This window comes from Cryptomeria japonica, chromosome 10 (assembly GCF_030272615.1).
Source record: "Cryptomeria japonica chromosome 10, Sugi_1.0, whole genome shotgun sequence".
In the NCBI taxonomy this organism is placed as follows: Eukaryota; Viridiplantae; Streptophyta; class Pinopsida; order Cupressales; family Cupressaceae; genus Cryptomeria; species Cryptomeria japonica.
Genome location: NC_081414.1, coordinates 915,805,527 through 915,825,468, shown reverse-complemented (window position 1 = coordinate 915,825,468; position 19,942 = coordinate 915,805,527). Strand labels below are relative to the sequence as shown.

At 34.2% G+C, this 19,942-nt stretch overlaps 1 protein-coding gene across 1 annotated transcript in view; it reads left to right on the top strand.

Moving 5' to 3' along the window:
• The window catches only part of LOC131036209 (laccase-12-like), a 62,426-nt gene extending 44,178 nt beyond the window's left edge, over window positions 1-18,248 (top strand). The window contains exons 13-14 of the mRNA XM_059213003.1: window positions 17,074-18,021; window positions 18,118-18,248. Of these exons, the coding sequence (XP_059068986.1) occupies window positions 17,074-18,021; window positions 18,118-18,248 (1,079 nt within the window). The remainder of the gene's footprint in view (window positions 1-17,073; window positions 18,022-18,117) is intronic.
• The last annotated feature ends 1,694 nt before the right edge of the window (window positions 18,249-19,942 follow it).

The window sequence follows — 19,942 nt, the reverse complement described above, 5'->3', positions numbered from 1 at the left end:
GCAACAAATTAAGCCATAAAAGATGAGTAATGATTCCATCTCACCATTTTTTATGAGTAATGATTCCATCTCACCATTTTTTAGTTCCCCCTCTTCAAAAGAATAAAAAATGGATGAAAAGAAAACTCCATTTAAAAATATGAAGATTCTCAAAAAACAAAAAGATAAAGCCATCAAAAAATAACTTTCAAATTGATGATAAATAGTAGCCTATGATGCTAAAAAACCAAGTAAAAACCTAATTTTATGATGAGGGTAGTGCTATGGGGCCCATTGATAGGGTGATGAGGTGGCAATAATTATGAAAAAAACTAATATAGAAAAAGCACCAAAAATGAATATGTGAACGTGAATATAAAATATCATCAAAGAGGAAATATAACTCCTCAAAGTATCCTCCAAATATGAAATATGAAATATGAAACTCCACAAGCAACGAACCTATTTTTTTGAAATAGGAATCCCAATCAAGAAGAAAAATAGATGTACCTCATGCGATGAAAAACTCACAATATTAAATACATCAATTTTCCACAATCCATCATGTTTTTGATTAAGGTAAACGGGTTTTACAAGCACCCGAAACCCAAATTTTTACAAACAAAGATCAGTCATAAAACAAACCAAAACCAACAGCTAACCAACAGATGAAATAGGGGCCGAGTCCACAAAATAAAAAAAATACAAAAAAAAAGCTAAGCACAAAACAAAACACCAACATCCTACTGGAAAGAGTGCACCAATTCCGAGTTCTTCTGGATCATTTCCTGATTTATGTCTTCAAGATCATCCATAATGAACCTTGAGGTACCCTTCTCTTGATTCCTACTTCTGGTTCTAGTATATGGGCCAGTCGTAGTCTGAGAACCAATACCTTGCACACTTGAATGCTATAATTTATTCTTCTGTTTAGTTTCCAGAGGCGGAATGCTGGATAAAGGCTGAGCTTTGTGATTAGCAATCATCACATTAACTTTTTTGAGGCCCTCCATACTACTATTCATGGCTTCCTTACTAATGTTCACTAATTTCCTCAAGCTCCCTTTTATTTCTTCCACACTTAATTCTAGATAACCAATTATACTCTCATGGTCAGTCTTCATAGTCTCTACATCTCTAGTAAATTTTCATGTCATCGGGATCAGCTTATCAATTTTACTTGGTTTAGGGTTATCTGTAAATGTATCAATGATACCCTTGATACCCCCTTTCAACATGTTAATTTCCTTACCAACCCACAGGAACTAATTCTCTTGCCCACTAATAGAATTCTTGATAAGTTTCTCCAACTTCGAATCAATAGTGGCCATCCCCTGTTTTACTTGGTCAGCATTAATAGGGATGTCAAGCTTAATTTACTGTTCTTTTCCCTTGTCATCACCAGACTTCACCGACTTAGTTTTTTAATATTTTGGTGAGTCAGAATCCTGTGGTTTGGCTTCAAGAGTCTTATATTTAATAGCCGCCCATCTAGGATGTTTGTTCCTCCTCCTACTGCCAATCCTAGGGGTCATGTGGGCGTGATCTTCCTCTTGAGTGGGACAGTAGTCAAGATCTTCTGAAATCTCAATATCCCGCTAATCCATGGCCATTCCACTATCCTCTCCCTCCATATTTTTAGCCGACACTACCTGCACCTCAGGGTTGGTGGACGATATGGGGGTTTTGATAGCCAGGGAACGCTTAACCTCATTAGCCTTAGCATATTCCATGATAAGAACAATTAATCCTTCATGTAACACATGATTAACTAGATTATTGGCATGGCTAGCTAGAATTTTCTTCAAGAAAGAAAACAAATAAAAGGGAATTGAAATCCTTTTACCATGCCTAAAATGATTAAGAATCATGAAATGATAAGAAAATATACTAGCAAAGCGACCATCAAGGGTAACAATCCATCATGTTACTTGCTATTGTTTCTGGATTTGATTGTGTCTATGTTTTTTGCATCAACGTTACGAATCACACTCTGTGATTCATCATCAAGATGATAGAGAGAAAAAGAGTAGAGAAATCATCCTTTGCTCTCTATCATCTTGATGATGAATCACCGAGTGTGATTTGAAAAGTTGATGCAAAAAACATAGACACAATCAAATCCAGAAATAACAACAAGTAACTCACAATATATCCTTCAGCCAAGTCTTAAAGACAATGATGCTTTTGTTGATTACGAGTGATGGAATAATCAAATGACTCTAGATAAGGAGTCAATTTAAGTAAAGATGGATCAACTATCTTAGAAGAAGAATCAAGAACCTCGTAAGAAAACTCAATATCAAAATAATCCAAGGTCTAAAATTTATTAATATTATCAAAATCATACGGTATTCTCTATAAAGGGTGAAGAGACACACACACCAATAAAAAATAGGGTCATCTGACAATGGCCAACTATTAGTTTCTCCATAGAAATTCCAAATTTTAGTTCAAAGAGCATAAGGATAGTCAAAATCAACAATAGGCTCCATAATGTCATCATTTACATGCACACCACTAGCTCCTAGGACATGAGTCATTTTGCAATTCCAAGAAAATTATTGACTAGTTGTTCTAGGTAGAGGATCTAAATCATACAAATGAGGCAGTAAATTAAGGTATGAAAGATGAGTAATGCTCCCAAATTGCCTATTTTTGTAGTTTCCCCTATTAAAAATAGTTAAAGATGGATGAAGAGAAAACACCATTTACAAATATGACAATTCTTAAAAAATATAGAAATAAGGCCATCACAAAATAAACTTTCAAAATGACAATAAAAATATCCCATGGTTAAAAAACTAAGTAAAAACCCAATTTGATGATGAGGGTAGTGATATAGGACCCATTGATAGGGAAATGAGGTGGTGATAGGGTGGTGGTTACACATGCCACAAAATAAAAATGATCCAAAGAATGAATCACAACCACTAATGATAAACTTCGCACCAATATCATTCATTAAATAAAGTGCACCAAGGTGAATTTGAGCACACAAATGATTCCATCCATAGGCCCATGAGCCTAATCTTATAATAACATATATAACAAATGTGGTTTTAAACAATCAACAAGATGCAACACAATCTCGGATCATGGAATGAAGCCTGCCAATAGATTGTATACAATGCATGAGAAAAACTAAGACAAAGAATGCACTAGCCTTTGCAAGTTGAAAGAAAAAACACTAAAGATTCAATAAAATAATTCACCTAGTAAAATATTGGATGTCGTAATAAAATAAAATACCTAAGCAATCACCAAATCAGAAGAATGGAAATGAAATGGTATTAAGGAACCAGAGAATGATCAAAAAATTGATAATAAGGTGAAATAGAATTTTTTCAAATAAATTTCCCAATTCCAATAATTACATAGCTCCAATAGCCAAGATCTCAATGGCTGGTGAATGCCTCTGATGGAAAGAAGAGAAAATCTAGAGGCTTTGATACCATATCGGAGTTATGAACTTTAAGCCAGGATTGAAACGACCGCTACAACTTCCACAAACAGAGAAAAGATATAAATCACCAATATATGATATTGAGATATCTACAATTGTACAATGCCCTTTCTTATATAGGAAAGATGCAAGAGAGGTGGGAGCACATAAAATTCCATGTGTCTCAATAGGATGCAAGAATAGGTAGGGTGGGTAGAAACCAACCATCACTAACTCAACTATGAATAATAATGCACTTAGGAAATATTAAATAATGAAAACTAATATCTAATTAAGTGGAACTTAAGTAAGAGTAAATAAAATTTACTTCAACACTCTAGAATAGGGGATGCACAAGGGAGGTATTTTACAAGTTGGATAGAGGAACCCCTTAAGAGTTTATAGAGAAAGTCCACAAAATAAATTTTTAAGTGGAGAATCAATAGAAGTGTTTTAAATTGACATTGTAGTAGACTTTTTTGCGAGGGAATGGCTCTAAGTTAGAAATGTCTACAAGTATTATGTAGATAAGAGAGCCATAACCAAGGGAGACATAATTGGTATTAGCCACGAAAGGAAGGAGATGGAGGTTTGAATTTAGGGAGTGAGAGGATGAGTGGGTAGCCATTAGTAGGAATCTAAATTTGTTGTCTCTATTGACTATTGAATTCTATTTCTTAATTTATATTTTCTTTTCTCTTTTCCTTACCAATTAATTCTTAAATATTTTTAGAAAACTAATAAATTTATTAATCTTCATAATCGTAGACTTACATAATATGTCTTCAAACATGTAGTGTTGTAGTTAAAAAACTTCATTGGTGAAGCAGCCACCAAGGTTTAAATCCCTATTGGGCCACTTGGTTTGCATTCCTTGTTCTTTCATTGGGCCGTTGAGTTCACGAGTTTGATAAATTGAACCGTGGGATGAGGTTCCCCATGTGTGGCCTCATTGGTTCATAGCTCCAACTAAAAAGAGTTTCATGTGGAACCAAAGGGTGTGGCATGCCAATGTCATCAGTCATGTTAAAAAGTTTACCAAACATAGTTTTTTTTTAAATAGACTAACATAATATTAATAACTGACATTTTTCATAGATTTTATTAAATCTGACTAAAGTCTCAACAAAATGTTTTTTAATAAAATATATAATAAATATGATTAATTTTTTATTTAGATGCTTATTTAATATGGATTCAAATAGTGGATGCAACAAGAAATATCAACGGGACTAGGGGAAATAGAATTTATAGATTTAGTTGAGAATTCAAGTAACAATATCTATTGTGATAATCCTATAATATATTGAAAATATGAATGGATAAAATGGTTTTCTAATGAAAAGAGATGTTTGCCTCCAAAAGTCACTTTTTATTTAAACCAAAATTTAATATATAAAATTAAAATGAATATCAATAGTCACCATAGCCTTTTATGTTTGAAATGAATAGTGTGCTATGAGAAAATAACTTACTAAACAAAAAATTTCAAAAGAAATATAAATTTGGACTTCTTTACATTGATGGAAAGATCTCCAAGAGATCTAATTTATTCCATTTAATTTGATGCCTTTGGATATTCAATTTTAATGACTAACAACAATTTTGAGGACAAATTTCACTTTGAAAGTCTTCAAAAATGTAATTTAGTAAAACATGGAAAAATACACAAAAGAGTCATTTTTTAGCATTTGATATGTTTGCTTATGTCAACATCTTTAGAGTTCTCTAAGTCATAGCTTTTTTATATATAATATATTATTTTATTTGCATAGAATAGGTCTACTCATTATATTATCAATATTTAATATCATTCAAAATTAGTTAGTAATATTTAATGTTACTTGTACATAATGTATGGCTTACTAATAAACCTAAGGGAAACTACAAGGTAGATTTTTTGAATATTCTAAAACCAAGGGAGAAAATTGCTCACCTGGAAAGTGGATTCAATGGAGATGACTTTCCTAGGGTTCGGAAAGAGTCCACACTACTTTCAAGATTCAAACATTCCACTCAGCTCTTCCCTATGGTGTGAAGATAAATTTACCTTACTAGCTTCTTTCATCCATCTCTTAGTTTGTGGTAATTTCTAAATCTAAAAATGTCCTTCCCCTGCATTGGGGGCTTATTCTACATCCATATAATTTTCATTTGAATATGATGTCTACTAGTGGGCTGGCTAGTAATCCTTGAGCTTCCCTGTAGTCCTTTGTTGAACTCTTAAATAACCTTAAAGGTAAAGACATGAGTTATACCCTTAAGCTCAAAGGGACCCTTACCATGGTTAACCTTAGTAGGCTGGCTAAAAATAAGAACCCCCTAGCTCCCTATTCTTGAATGTGTTATTGAAGAGTCGGAGGAAGATGACAATGCTTATTAGGATTTTGTTTCCTTCTCATCTAAAGGGTAAGAATGGACTCTAGACAACCCTACTAGAAAAATCAACTCCTTCTACCTCCTCTTTTGGCTCTCCTCCCCCATCCACTTCTAAGTCCCCAAGAAAAATGGGAATTTCTATCCCTTGTAAATAAGGTAAATGAGCTCTTTGATGCTTACAATAAAAAAAGCCATAATTTGTTGGTTTCTTGGCCAAATAAATGTGGTGAAGAAGAAAATTAATAGGATTGAGGTCCTTGCTGAGGTGGACATAAGAGCTTTTGGTTGGGTAGAGGATCATAAGGAAGAGGGTTTGGGTGGCGGCCTATGATTTTGCAGAAAAAACTTTAGAAGTGGGAAGGGTTGGAGGAGGAGTTGAAGGGACTCATCGAGAGGATGGAATATAAGAATGATTGGAAGGATATGCCAATGGTTATTGAGGAGCTTCCAGACAACCAAACAATCCTCAAAAGGGAGATTGACGTGATGATGGTCCATAGAAATAAAATTTCTAAGAACTTTGTGACTCTCTAGGCTATTCAGAAGGAAATTGATAGAAGGCATGCTAAAAGGAAACATTATATGGATTCATCTTTAGATATTATGGTGGAGGCATCGACATCAAGGTTGAAAGAAATGCTAGAGTCCCTTGTTGTTTCTTTAGGAAAAGGTTCAAACAAGAGGAAATGGCATGTGTTGATGTCATGATGATGTTATAATGACATTGAAGTGTCATAAAATTGTGCCTCTTGCAATTTTAACCACATTTGAAGTCCTCACTTTGGTGACGACACCCTCCTTCCTGACCAATACCTCTTTTTTGCATTTTCACCCCTTGACCTCTTCTTGTTTGAGCCCTGAGATAGCCTCAAGACCCTATTCGAGCCCCAAGATAGGGCAGGACAGGGGCATTGCACCCTGTACCCCTTGGACAGCGGCATGGCACCCCTGTCCCACCCTCTTAGGGTGGCCCCAAGATAGGTCCCTCGACCCTATCTGCACTTTGGGATCCCAAATCTCCCCGATGTCGGCCTTTGGTTAGATGAATTAATCTTCTAAGGCATGTATAAAAGGGAGTTGGTTTTCTCATCAACAAGTTGCAGATCTACAAGGTATATATTTCCATTGTTTACATTCAAGTATTTGCAATTATTTTCTTTCAAGGTTGATTCCTTAACCGAGGTTTGACTTAAGAAAAACCCTATTCAGAACCCTTCTCCCTCTCTTTTCTATGTGTAGGTTGCAGGTGCGCAGTTGTAATTGCAGGTTTGGGCTTCATTTGTAGAGACAAAAGTACCTTTTTCATTTCACGGATTTTGTGGAAGACCATGTACATTGTCTCCATGGTCCCGATGAATTTTCTCTAAATTTGTAGGGTAGATCTGTATTAGTCTAATTAGTTTAGTTCCAAAGTTACAGCGTGATCCTGAACTGGTAACTCCTTATTTCACTTAATCTCTGTCTTTGTTCCACATAGTCAACAAGTCAACTTTCTCATTTACAAAAGAGGGTAAATCACGCTTCAAACCTTGCAATCTGCTTGGAATTCACATCCTTGTCTCCCTTGGATTTGGATCTAGTGGATTTAAGCCCCTCTTTTGAATGTAAAGTTCCTCCAAGTGAAAATCATTCTAGTGACTTCCTTTCTCTCTCCTAGGTGGCAAGTCACTAGGGTCCAATTTTCCACTTTACATTTTGGTGAACCCGACGTCTTGAATATTAATTATGATTTCTCATTATTAGATCTAATTAATTGCAATTTGAATTTCAAATTTTCATTTCCAAGTTTGATCTATTTGAAAATTTTAGAGGTTAATTGCATAAAAACCCTAATTTTTCATTTTGTGAAAATTAAGCTTGTGAAGTGTAAAATTTTAATTACTTGTTTCAGATTTGATTTCTATTTAAAAATTGCAATTCAAATCTATCTCTATAATCTGAAAGTTCAGTGGTTAAATCATACAACCCTAATTTTTAAGATTCTTCTATTTTTGACCTTTCACTGCATGTTTGACCGATCTAGAATCTCCAAATCGGCTTTTTTTTTGCATTCTGCAATAAAATCATAATTTCTATCATCCCTGAAATTTCTTTAAAAAGTTGGTCAGACTGTGTGCACTTTCGCCATGGTCCTCGGCGTTTTTTCCCAAAATTTTGGGAGACGAAATTGACTGTATTTTTCTACTCAAATCCAGAAAATCAGCATACTTTATCAATTTTAACACTCTCTAAGGTCAAACACAAATTCAAAATTCATCACATTCAAATCTTACATTGATTTTCATAAAAGGTCCTAATTTTAGATCTGCTTTTCCAGCAAATTCAGATTTTAATAAAGAGACTTTCAATGGCAATTAATAAATTGGATTTATTTGCTCTTTCACATATGATTACATTGATTTTTGCATATAATTACTATAATCATGTGTCGGATAAGAGTTTCTTTCATTTCCTATCGCTTCTCTTTATTCATAACACTTGGTCATATTGTGTTGGTAGGATTTCCAAATTACTTTCTTTTCAGTTATATATCAAAGCTTTCATGTATCATTTATGTTGCATTATGGTGATATTGTTAACAAAATGCATTTCCTATGTTAATTACCTTAAAGCTTTTGTAGATACTAAACGTAGAGATCCTAACCTTTGTACCTCTCCTAGGGTATTTTGTGTGTATGATATGAGACCCAATTCTTTAACTAATGATCTCTCTAAAAAGAAGCAAGCATTGGAAAGTAACATGGATCCATCCTCTTCGTCTACATGTATCCTTGAGAAATGGGGGCAAAATCAAAACATCAACATTCTTACATCTTTAGATCCTCCTTATTCTCCTAAGACCTATCTTCAACATCAAAGTATATGTAGGGAGGATTATGTCATGCATTTTATTCATGACCTTTCCCGTCGCATAGAAATAACTAAAAATGAGCTTTTAGATGATGAAGATGTTCTTCCCCAATCCACAAAAAGGATAAGCTTGATAAAGGAAAAGAGATTTTCATTTCACATGATACTCCTCCTTCATCTACAAATCCTTTTTTGCCTCCTTACACATCAGATTTCAAAGAAAAACATGATCTTGTTCCTCCATCTAGTCAATTGCAACATTCTTATAGTTGTGGCTTTCATATAATTACAAAATAAGGTTTTAAATGACACAGAATTGGGAAATTTGAGCATGGAATTTGTGTCCCTATAAATCCTCTCACACAAACTACTACAAGAGGCCTAGGAAGTATCACCCTTCTTTCTATGGACGAATTCCTTAGGCTTCAAAAATTTTAAGATTATCTTCAAAAACAATAAATCAAGAGAGAATGCAAGAATATTTTTTCTTCAAAGCATCATTTTTGTTCATTTCATCAAACCCATGACCATAATTTGATGATTGCCCTGATTTTCAAAAGTCTATTCAAGATGGCATAGATAGTGGCAAAATTAGAATTGTGGATAATGAAACTTCTTCTCCTAACAAACCCTCTCCTTTATGTGAAGACAATATTTACCATTATGACAGATTAGCTACAAGAATCTATTGGAGATTGAAATATGACAAGAACATTTCCTTTCCTCCTCAAAATAAAAAAAAATCTTAAGCAAGTGAAAGGTATTGAATATTGCATTTTTCATGATTCATATTCACATTCTCTTGGAAAATATTATGCATTTAAAAAATTTGTTCAACTGAAATATGATCTTGCACAAATTTGTCTCACAACAGATCTAGTTGTATTTCTTGGTAAAAACATAGTGCCGTAGCACTTCTTTTTCCTTTATGTTTCTCTTCACCCTATGGCATAATTAGCCCATTTAACAAGATCTCTTTATCATTAGTGGTGGTATTGTTTCACTTTAACATACTTTGGGGCAGCAACATGAAGTTCATTTTTCTTCTTCTTTCTATACATTTATCTCTATCTTTGTGCATTATTAATTATTAGATCTCTTTTGTTGTACATTGTTATTCTTATGTGAGCATATAACTATTCTTTGGTTTTCCTCTTTGCTTGGAGAGGGGAATATTTAATGAGTACTACACTTCTTCTCTTTCCTTCATTCTCTTGGAAATATTACCTCTTTTATAGTTTCGATTATTCACAAATATGACATGCCCCTTAGTAGGGAATGATCCCTTGAGAAGTATGTATCCCTTCTTTGAAAGGATTTATTCCACTAGGAAGGCATATCACTTGAAAATAATCACCATCTGAAAATATGTTTAATGTTTCTCTTTGCTCTCCTCACTTGGTGGGCAAGGATTTTCGCTTCTTTCCCTTTGTTTCTTTTTCATTCATCATTATTTCCTTTAGAGGTTGCATTTTTCATATGTGATTATCATTTCTTACAATGGTATGATTTTATGATTAATCCCCCTTGGGGAATATATGATTCTTTTTCTCTCATTTGTTAGAAGAATATCACTTCTTGAGACATGCATTTTACTTTTACTAGTGTCTTTTCTTGCATGTGTTCATGTAAGTTCATTGCACATTTTCTTATGTTTAATCTCTTTAGTAGATCGTGTAAGCTCATCTCATTGTCCCTTAGCTTGGGGGGCATTGATCCTTCTCTGTCTTTCTCTAGGGATCAAATTTTCCCTATTAAGTGGATGGTGTAGGTCATATTACTTGATGTCATTCCTTGTGCATAGTTGTTGGTTGTTGGCTCAAGGATTCTCTCTTATACAAGAGGTGTTAGTCCTTCACTATGACCTCTTTTACACCTAGTAATTTACATCTTTGATAAATTCACCCATCCCTCTGGGGGCTAAAATTAAGTCATCCCTCATCAAGAATCTCTTTCATCTAGAACTAGGAGGAAGGATTGCATTCTTGTTCTTTCATTTTCTTGTTCTAGAAGATGTTATATTTGTCTAAGACAACTCCTCTTGGGGGTAGATGTCTTTTGAACAAAGATCTCTCCTCCTCCAAGGATCTCCTTTACACTTACAGAACAATATCTCTTTTCAACTATATTATCCTTTCTTGAAGAGTATTCCCTCTCTTGCATAGCTCTATGAAATTATTGCATAATGGATATCTTCTTGGTGTCGAAGGTAGGTATCCTTGTTCTACTTTCCTTAAGATATCAACATTAAACTTTGTTGACATCTTAAGGGGGGGGCACCCACACTTCTCCTTTGTACCATAATTCTCTCATGCATTATACAGTGGGACATTCTTGGAACCAGAGGGAAGCCTCTTAGAGAAAGATTCCATCACTTTTCTCTTGTACAATGGGTCATTCTCAAAACCAGAGCACATACTCTTAGAGCGAGATGTATTCACTTATTTTTTTCTCTCGTATAGTGGGTCATTATTGGAACTAGAGAACAGACCCTTAGAGTGAGACGTCTTCACTTTTTCTTTTCTCTTGTACAATGGGTCATTCTCGAAACCAGAGCATGAGCTCTTAGAGCGAGATGACACCACTTTTCTCATATGCAGGGTGATTATTCTCGGAACCAGAGAACATACTCTTAGAGAAATATATCACACCTTTCTTGACACTTGTACTATACATTATAAATACGTTGTAGCGTAATCAAGCATAGACTCCTATGAGGTATTCCGAACCTCACTTGCACACACGCACTTGAGGTTGGGTGGAACTAACAGTGTTCTCACTCTCCTCCCTTACATGGATCACCTAGACAGGGTATGGGGGCTAGATTTCCATGTCCTTCTCTCCATGGATCACCTTGTTTTAGGGGTGAGGTGTCCATGGTTTCTCTCTTTTTCACCTTTCTTCTCATGGATCACCAAAGTGTGTATTCATGTTCTCTCTCTTCTTTCTCTCATGAACTCATAGTTTTACTATTGATGGTTCATGGATGATGTCAACTTTTCTCTTTTATGTGATTGCTCGTGCTCATGTTGTGGCATTTATCTTTGTGTTTTAATTAGTTGTTGAGATATTTGAGTATTGAGGTCTCTTTGGTTGGTTGGTTTGTCATCTTGTGTTTGTCATGTGTCTTTTGCACTTTGTTTTTGTTTTGTGTGTCTTGTTCATTTTTGTTTTTGTGTGCTCTTGAATATATTTGAGTGAGTTAAGATTCTAGGATTGGGGGCTTTTGTTCCTCAATATTAGTGACATCTTATACTCCTTGTGGTATTTCTCTACATCTCTCATCTTCATCTCTATGTCTTCTACTTTACCGACAATAGTGGCATAAGCCATACTCCCACTAAAGTGTGGGCTAAATGTAGTGTCATAAAATTGCACCTCCTGAAATTTTAACTACACTCGAAGTCCTCACTTTGGCGACAACACCCTCCTTCCTGACCAAGACCTCTTTTCTGCATTTTCACCCCTTGACCCCTTCCTATTTGAGCCCAAAGATAGCCTCATGACCGTGTCCAGGCCCCAAGATAGGGTAGGATAGGGGCATTGATCCCCTGTCCCACCCTCTTAGGATGGCCCCAAGATAGGCCCCCCTAGCCCTATCTGCACTTTCGGATCCCAAATCTCCCCTATGTCAGCCTTTGGTGAGATGAATTAATCTTCTAAGGCATGTATAAAAGGGAGTTGGTTTTCTCATTTGTGAAGGGGCAAAATTCAAGCGAAAGGATGATAAGCAAGCATAGGCAAAAATATACATCATCAAGCATTCAAGCATTCAAGTCTTCTTCATTTATCTAGTGGAGCAATATTACAACATTCATTTGCAAGCATGTGTCTGTGTTAGGGTTTTATCATGTTACATTCCATTGTAGGCAACACTTGTGATTACATTCAAGAAGCAAAGCAATCATCATCAACAAGTTGCAGATCTACAAGGTATACATTTCTATTTTTTACATTCAAGTATTTGTAATTACATTCTTTCAAGGTTGATTCCTCAACTGGGGTTTGACTGAGGCAAACCCCTATCCACAACCCTTTTCCCTCTCTTTTCTATGTGTAGGTTGTAGGTGCACAACTGTAATTGTAGGTTTGGGCTTCATTTGCAGAGATAGAAGAACCCTTTTCGTTTCAGATTTTGTGGAGGACCATGTTTATTGTTGCCACGGTCCCGACGACTTTTCTCCAAATTTGCAGGTCAACTTCGTATCGATCTAATTAGTTCAAATCCAAAGTTACAACGCGATCTTGAAACGGTGGCTCCTGATTTCACTCAATCTCTCTCTTTGTTCCACATAGTCAACAAGTCAACTTTCTCATTTACAAAAGAGGGTAAATCAAACTTCAACCCTTGCAATCCACTTGGAATTCACATCCTTGTCTCCCTTGGATTTGGATCTAGTGGATTCAAGCCCCTCTTTTGAATGTAATTAAAGTACCTCTAAGTGAAAATCATCCTAATGACTTCCTTTCTCTCTCCTAGGTGGGGAGTCACTAGGGTCCAATTTTCTACTTTACAGACATCATCATCAAAATATTTAAATATACTAAGAAAATATTCTTTTTTAGTTAATATATTCCAAAACCACTATGGATTGATAAAAAAATTATTACTCTACATTAAAACTACGTTTTTTAAACCATAACTCTCTAGCTTTTTGGTGTAAAATTGCCTACCAAAAGGCTTTGATATTTGAAAGTATATTTCCACAGAATTTTCATAAGTGGGGAATTGAATGTGTCATCAATTGCACCTTGGTAGTCCTAACAAGATGGAATTGTGTAACTTGGTGGAGCTACCTATTCCTATCATTGAAGGTAGCTGCAAGGTTGTTGCCACTTGCTCATGGTCACATTGTTAAAAAATAAATGACATTGTGGTGGTGTGGAGGTGCCAATTGAGTAACATTCTCTATGATTTGTTTCAAATCTCATATAATCATAATATACATTTATTTGTATAATGTGTGAGACTACAAAACTTATCCGAAAGGCCAATTTCTTCAAAATTCATAATTTGATAAATAATCTTTAAGTTTTTTACGACTTTTGAGCATAATGGTAAGTTTTTTTTCAGAGAAAATTATCTAAACTATCATCTACTTTTTGGAATCACACTTCAAATGTCATGTTTACAATTGATTATTTTGATCTAATTTTGGTGAAACAAAAGCTAATTTCAACTTTCTCAATCCTTCTACACATTATGAAACAACTAAAAAATTTCTCTAATATTACCATAAATTTGGAATCACTTATATTTCACAAGAACAACATATACAAACTAGAGTATTCTTGATACTTGTTTTTCTTTTAAATTATTTTAATTTTTCTTTTCATTTTAAGATGCAAGAGAATATCATGTTAGATTTATTGGAAAAAAATATTGGCAACTATTAGTCTCAAATATCTCAAAAAATATAGCTATAAAATGAACTCTACAACACATATTAAAATTGATACCACATATTATATGATAAATAAGGGTTTGAGCAAGGATACAATTCTGACCATAGATCATGTGCACTCTAGTCAATAGATGATCAAAATTAAAAGTGGTGGAATGGAGATAAAATGTTTAAAAGTGAAAACTTAGTAGACATAATGGAAGAGGGTATAAGGAATGCTCGCTTTACTCTTTTTGACTAATAGAGAAGAGACAAAGTGTTGTATACATATAGAACATAGAGACATATACATTTGAAAAGTGAAATAAATTCAAGTATCAAAAAATAGGTGGGAGTTATTTTTCCTATTTGGTAAATACCAAATTACATGGTTGCACATTCTTAGATGAAGATAAAAAAAATAGTTATGAAAATCAACATCCTAAATAGATTGTGGTTCTTAAATTCTCAAGTGTGAGTGAGAGTGACACATGTAGAGTAATAGATTATTTCATGTGTATTCATAATAACAAATTTTAATTAACCTAAGAAAGCCTAGTAATGTGTGTAGGAAAAAATAAATATTCCTTAACATAGGAAAAATAAGAATTTTTGTACACTAACATTCAAGATCATACATTATTTTTATTGAAAATTTTCTTTAGCAGTTCAAGGTTAATATGGTTAACTTTTTCATACCATAAGTGATTTATTGAAGTAGAGCTTGGAATTAAGGCTCTAAAGAATTTTTCCTCAAATCACATAAACCTCCTTTCATTATCCATCACATACAAATTTTACCCTCACTATTGAGCTTCGTACAAATCCCTTTTTCAAAAATTAAATTCAATCTAAGAACGAATAGAATATTATCAATACTTTATTTTTTACTTTGATGTGGAACATATAGATGAGCTTTGCTAACTCCTGTAAGATCTAATTGTGAGCCATCTCCTAATGTAATATTGCTTCTTGATTTCTTTAATATTTTTTTCAAGTTGTCAATATTACTAGTGATGTGCTTGAGGGCCCTTTCCCTACTTATCGTAATAAAAAATATTAATAGTCATGTGGTGAGGAGCACCTAAATTGATAATCGAAACATTATCATTTTAATATATTTTGAGGCATCTATTAAAAATAGTCATGAATTTCATCATTTTCAATACCACCATCATCCATCATACCTCCTTGTTTACTTTAATTATTATATTTCTTCTTTCTAAAATAGTACTCTTTAAAATGACTAGAATAACTGTAAATAGCAAGCCCTTCTTTTCCTTTATCCATCATTATCCATAATATGATGCATTTTCCTTTGTTTTTCTTGCACTTTGACATAAAGGGAAAAGTATTGTTGATTCAACATCATTATAAGTATTAAGCATTTCCTTATGTTGTAATAGAATACTCTCTACATTATTGTATTTTAGGGTTGTCTTGATTTTCCATTTAATGTGACTATAGTCTTGAAATTATTTAGTTATTTTGGTAGACTAATAAAGGTTACGGATATAAGATCTTTATCAACTATAGTTTCATCTACATTCATGATACAATTTAAAATTCCATTGACTATTGATAAATGATTGGTTGTCAATGCATTCATTCTTAGATTATATAGCTAGGTTTAGAACATATGATTCCTCACACCATTCTTGTGCTAAAACTTATAGTGTTTACGTTCCACAAATATTCTATGAATGTATCACCAATAGACAAGTCTATCAAAGAAAGTGCTTTGGTATGATTTATTGCTAAATTTTTCTTGTAGTTGAACATGTGTGAGATGTCTTGTTATAGATTGTTAACAATGGATACAAGATCTGACAAAAAAAATAAAATCATTTGATGATGCCATTTTATATAATTGTTAGTATTATTCGACTTAATAAAGATGAAGCCAATTTAATTATTTTTCATTTGCAATGACCTCTATGATCAAAACAACCTTTTAATTTTTGTAATGATCTTTGTGATTAATGTTACAATTTTCCCTTTATGATTCAGTAATGATATTTGAAATCAATGCCACAACCTAATTCTGACACCAATTGTTATCCATTGTTAAAATTGAAAAGCTCAAATAACATTACTTATGAAGCCAAAGATCTTTAAATAAAAAGAAACCAAGAAAGACATCTCTTACAAGAGATATGACTCGATATGATGAATAATTAGGGATATATAATTAAATATAATGTATAGTGTTTTTGATAAAGATAAACGGGTTTTACATGGACCCGAAACCAAGAGTTTTACAAAAATTGGTCATCAGCCAACCAAACAGAAACCAACAGCAAAACAGGAGAACACCCCAGACCGAACTCAAAAGCAAAAAGAAACAACAGGCAACAAAACAAAGCACAGACAAACACTCAATTAAGCGAGTGCACCAGCTCCTTGTTCCTCTGGATGGTAACCTTGTTGATTTCCTCTGAGTCCTCCATAATGAACTTGGAGGTACCCTTATTGCCACCCACAACAGAGTCTTCACCGCCTAGGTCTTTCTTTCGGTCACTGTCACCAGGATAATCACTGTCAATAGGATTGGATCTGTACTTCACCACCATGACATTTATCTTTTCCATCCCCTCCATACTATTTCTCATGGCCTCCTTGCTTATGTCTACTAGATTCTTAAGGTTATTCTTGATCTCCTCCATAGACCGCTCAACCTTCTCAATTCTTTGCTCATGATTACATTTCATAACTTCCACATCATGGGAAAGCTTGTGGGTCATGATCATGAGCTTCTCCATTTTATTAGGCTCAGTGAAGATATCAATTATCTCCTTAATCCCCTCTTTGAGGGTATCAATCTCCTTCCCCACCCACTTCCAGCAGTTCTCCTGACTTCTACTTGCTTCCATCAACAGATTCATCAGAGTACTTTCCTTCTGTAAGTGACCATCCACATCTTTAGGCAGAGTCCCCTGCTTCTGCTTCAGGACAGTATAATGTACAGTGTTAATAGTAATGGTGATTCATAATTCTCAGGTATGTGACTAAACCCTTCAATACTGGTGAATGCAGAAACCTTTAGCTTTCATGTTAGGGCTGGGCAAACATATCTTGTAAGGATCGTCAACGCAGCTCTGAACAATGAACTATTTTTCCAGATTGCAAATCATAACTTTACAGTAGTGAACGTGGATGCTGCATACACAAAGCCATATAATACAGATGTTATGATGATCACACCAGGCCAGACAGCAGATATACTTGTCATTGCAAACAGTCCTCCAGGAGAATACTTCATGGCAGCCAGATCATATACTTCTTTGGGATCCGCTAATTTCAACAACAGTACAACTACAGCTATTTTACGTTACGAAGATTCCATGCTATCTTCTTCATCCCCAATCCTCCCTCCTCTTCCGCCATACAACGACACTCCTACTGCCACTAAATTTAGTGGGTCTCTTAGAAGCCTTGCCACACCAAAATACCCCATTGATGTTCCTCAACAAATAGATGATAATGTGGTGACAACAATGGGACTTGGGTTGCTTGCTTGTACCCTCAATCAGACTTGTGCAGGCCCAAATGGATTCAGATTCGCTGCAAGCATGAACAACATATCGTTTGTGAAGCCCAGCATTGCCATTCTCCAAGCTTATTACTTTAACATAGAAGGAGTCTTCACTTCAGACTTTCCTTCAAGACCACCCTTTGAGTTCAATTATACTGGGGAAAACATAACTTCAAGCCTTTGGGTTCCTGTCCCGGCAACTAAAGCGAAGGTGCTTAAATTCAATTCTACAGTGCAATTGGTTTTACAGGGAACAAGCATTTTGCTTGCAGAGAACCATCCAATGCACCTTCATGGTTACAGCTTTTATATTGTTGGGCAGGGATTTGGAAACTACGACGCCCAAATTGACCCACTTAATTTCAATATCATTGATCCTCCATTGCGCAATACTGTGGGAGTGCCCATCAACGGATGGGTTGCACTGAGATTCAAAGCTGACAATCCAGGTAATATTGAAATATTTTATTACTAATTCAACTGGTTTTGTGTAGAGGGTGATAGACATAAGTGAAGAAAGTAATGGAGTTTTTTGTTTTGTGCAGGGGCGTGGTATTTGCACTGCCACTATGATGATCACTTGCCATGGGGATTGAGTATGGTGTTTATTGTGCAGGATGGTTTAGATGACAAGGCGACATTAAAGCCTCCTCCTCCAGACCTCCCTAGATGCTAGATATGCAGTTAAATACTTCAGTATGGAATAAGATAGAGGCTTCCCAAACAATTAGAGAATTGTAGATGTCTCCTCTCACACGGAGGAGGAACATCTCGAAAGAAGAATTCCGCCTCTACACAATCCAATAAATTTAATGTTACTATTGTCTTTTTAAAAAAAAAAATAGTCTTTGATCAATGTTTTGCTTTGGGACTTTTCAAGGTTTTGCTGAGATGTGTCTTATTAGTTAGTCTAATGCATTTTTACCTTTCCATTGCTATACAAATATTTTTTTTTATGGATTGTATTTCATTAAAATAATGTTTTAGTGGACATCATCTATAAATTGACATTTGAAAGGCATTACGTGTTTTTGATATTAGAAGCAATAAAACAAGGGTGCTGACCCCTTACACTAACAATCTACTGATAACATTAACAAATAACAACACACTTACAACACATAAAAATACAACTTAAAAAGGTCTTAGCAAAATAAGCATGACAATAAAATGTCCTAGCAAAATATAACATAACCTAAAAAACTAAAACCAACCAACCAATGGCTACTTGAGTGCATTGCTCAACTATTCAGTAAGGAACTTAAAAGGCTCCTTTATAGTTCCTCTCATTTTCTTCATCCTTTCCAAGTACTTTCTTTTTCATCAAGCACGGGGAGGAAAGACATTATGTGTTACTTTTGTACATTTAAAAAATAAATTTTATTATATGTTATATAAATTTTAAAGGATTTAACATTGAAGTGACAATTTATTTCATGTTATAGAGTTGTAGAGGAGAAATGTTGGATGATTGATGTTGATAATCTAAGCTTGTTGGTTATATAATATATCGGTTTGAGGATGAAATGCATAAATAAAATTAAGAACCATTTTTTTTAAATGTAGGACATAATTATATTATCTTATGTTTAGGTATTTTATATAGATTGTAAATTATTCAATCATTTTAATGAAGGCCTTTATTCTTTTAATGTTTACAATCACTATTTTCATAGATCTCAAATATTAGGTATCTAACATAAATCATAAATTAATCTACCATTATTATGTAAGTACAAATTAACACTCTCAATTATAAACCCAATGAATCCCCTTGATTTCAAGGAGAAAAAAACATGATTTGTAGCATCCATTAATCTTACTCATCTAGCTTCTTTGTTGTGAGATAAAAATGAGGGTAAAAATGTTTTCAGTATGGATTGATGAATGACAAATAGATATATAGGTAAAATACAGTTCTCAACTACATAACGACCTACTCCATGACTACATTTACATAACTTGAATAATCTAAACAATGTAATGATTTAAATATTACCTATAATACCATTTGCTAACATTCCCCCTATATTAAATTGTTCCTACAAATGAACCTCTAAAATATCACATTTTACCTATCCAAGGGACCCCTCCTTAACACTTACATCAAAAAAATGTTGATTACTTTAAAAATACATAATTTTGAGAAGATATTTCACTGAAGAAACTAAATTAGGTTGACCTCCATCAAGCTGCCTCATGACCCTCATAAAGGTGTAGTTCTAAGTTGAATTCCCAAGTTCTCTTCTCCTTGAACTCCCAAACACAGGAACCAAATTATTTGACAACAATCCATATTGAGCTCTACACACAAGGGGATATATCAAGTTATCTCCTAACCATCATAAGTACATAATTCTTAGTCACAAT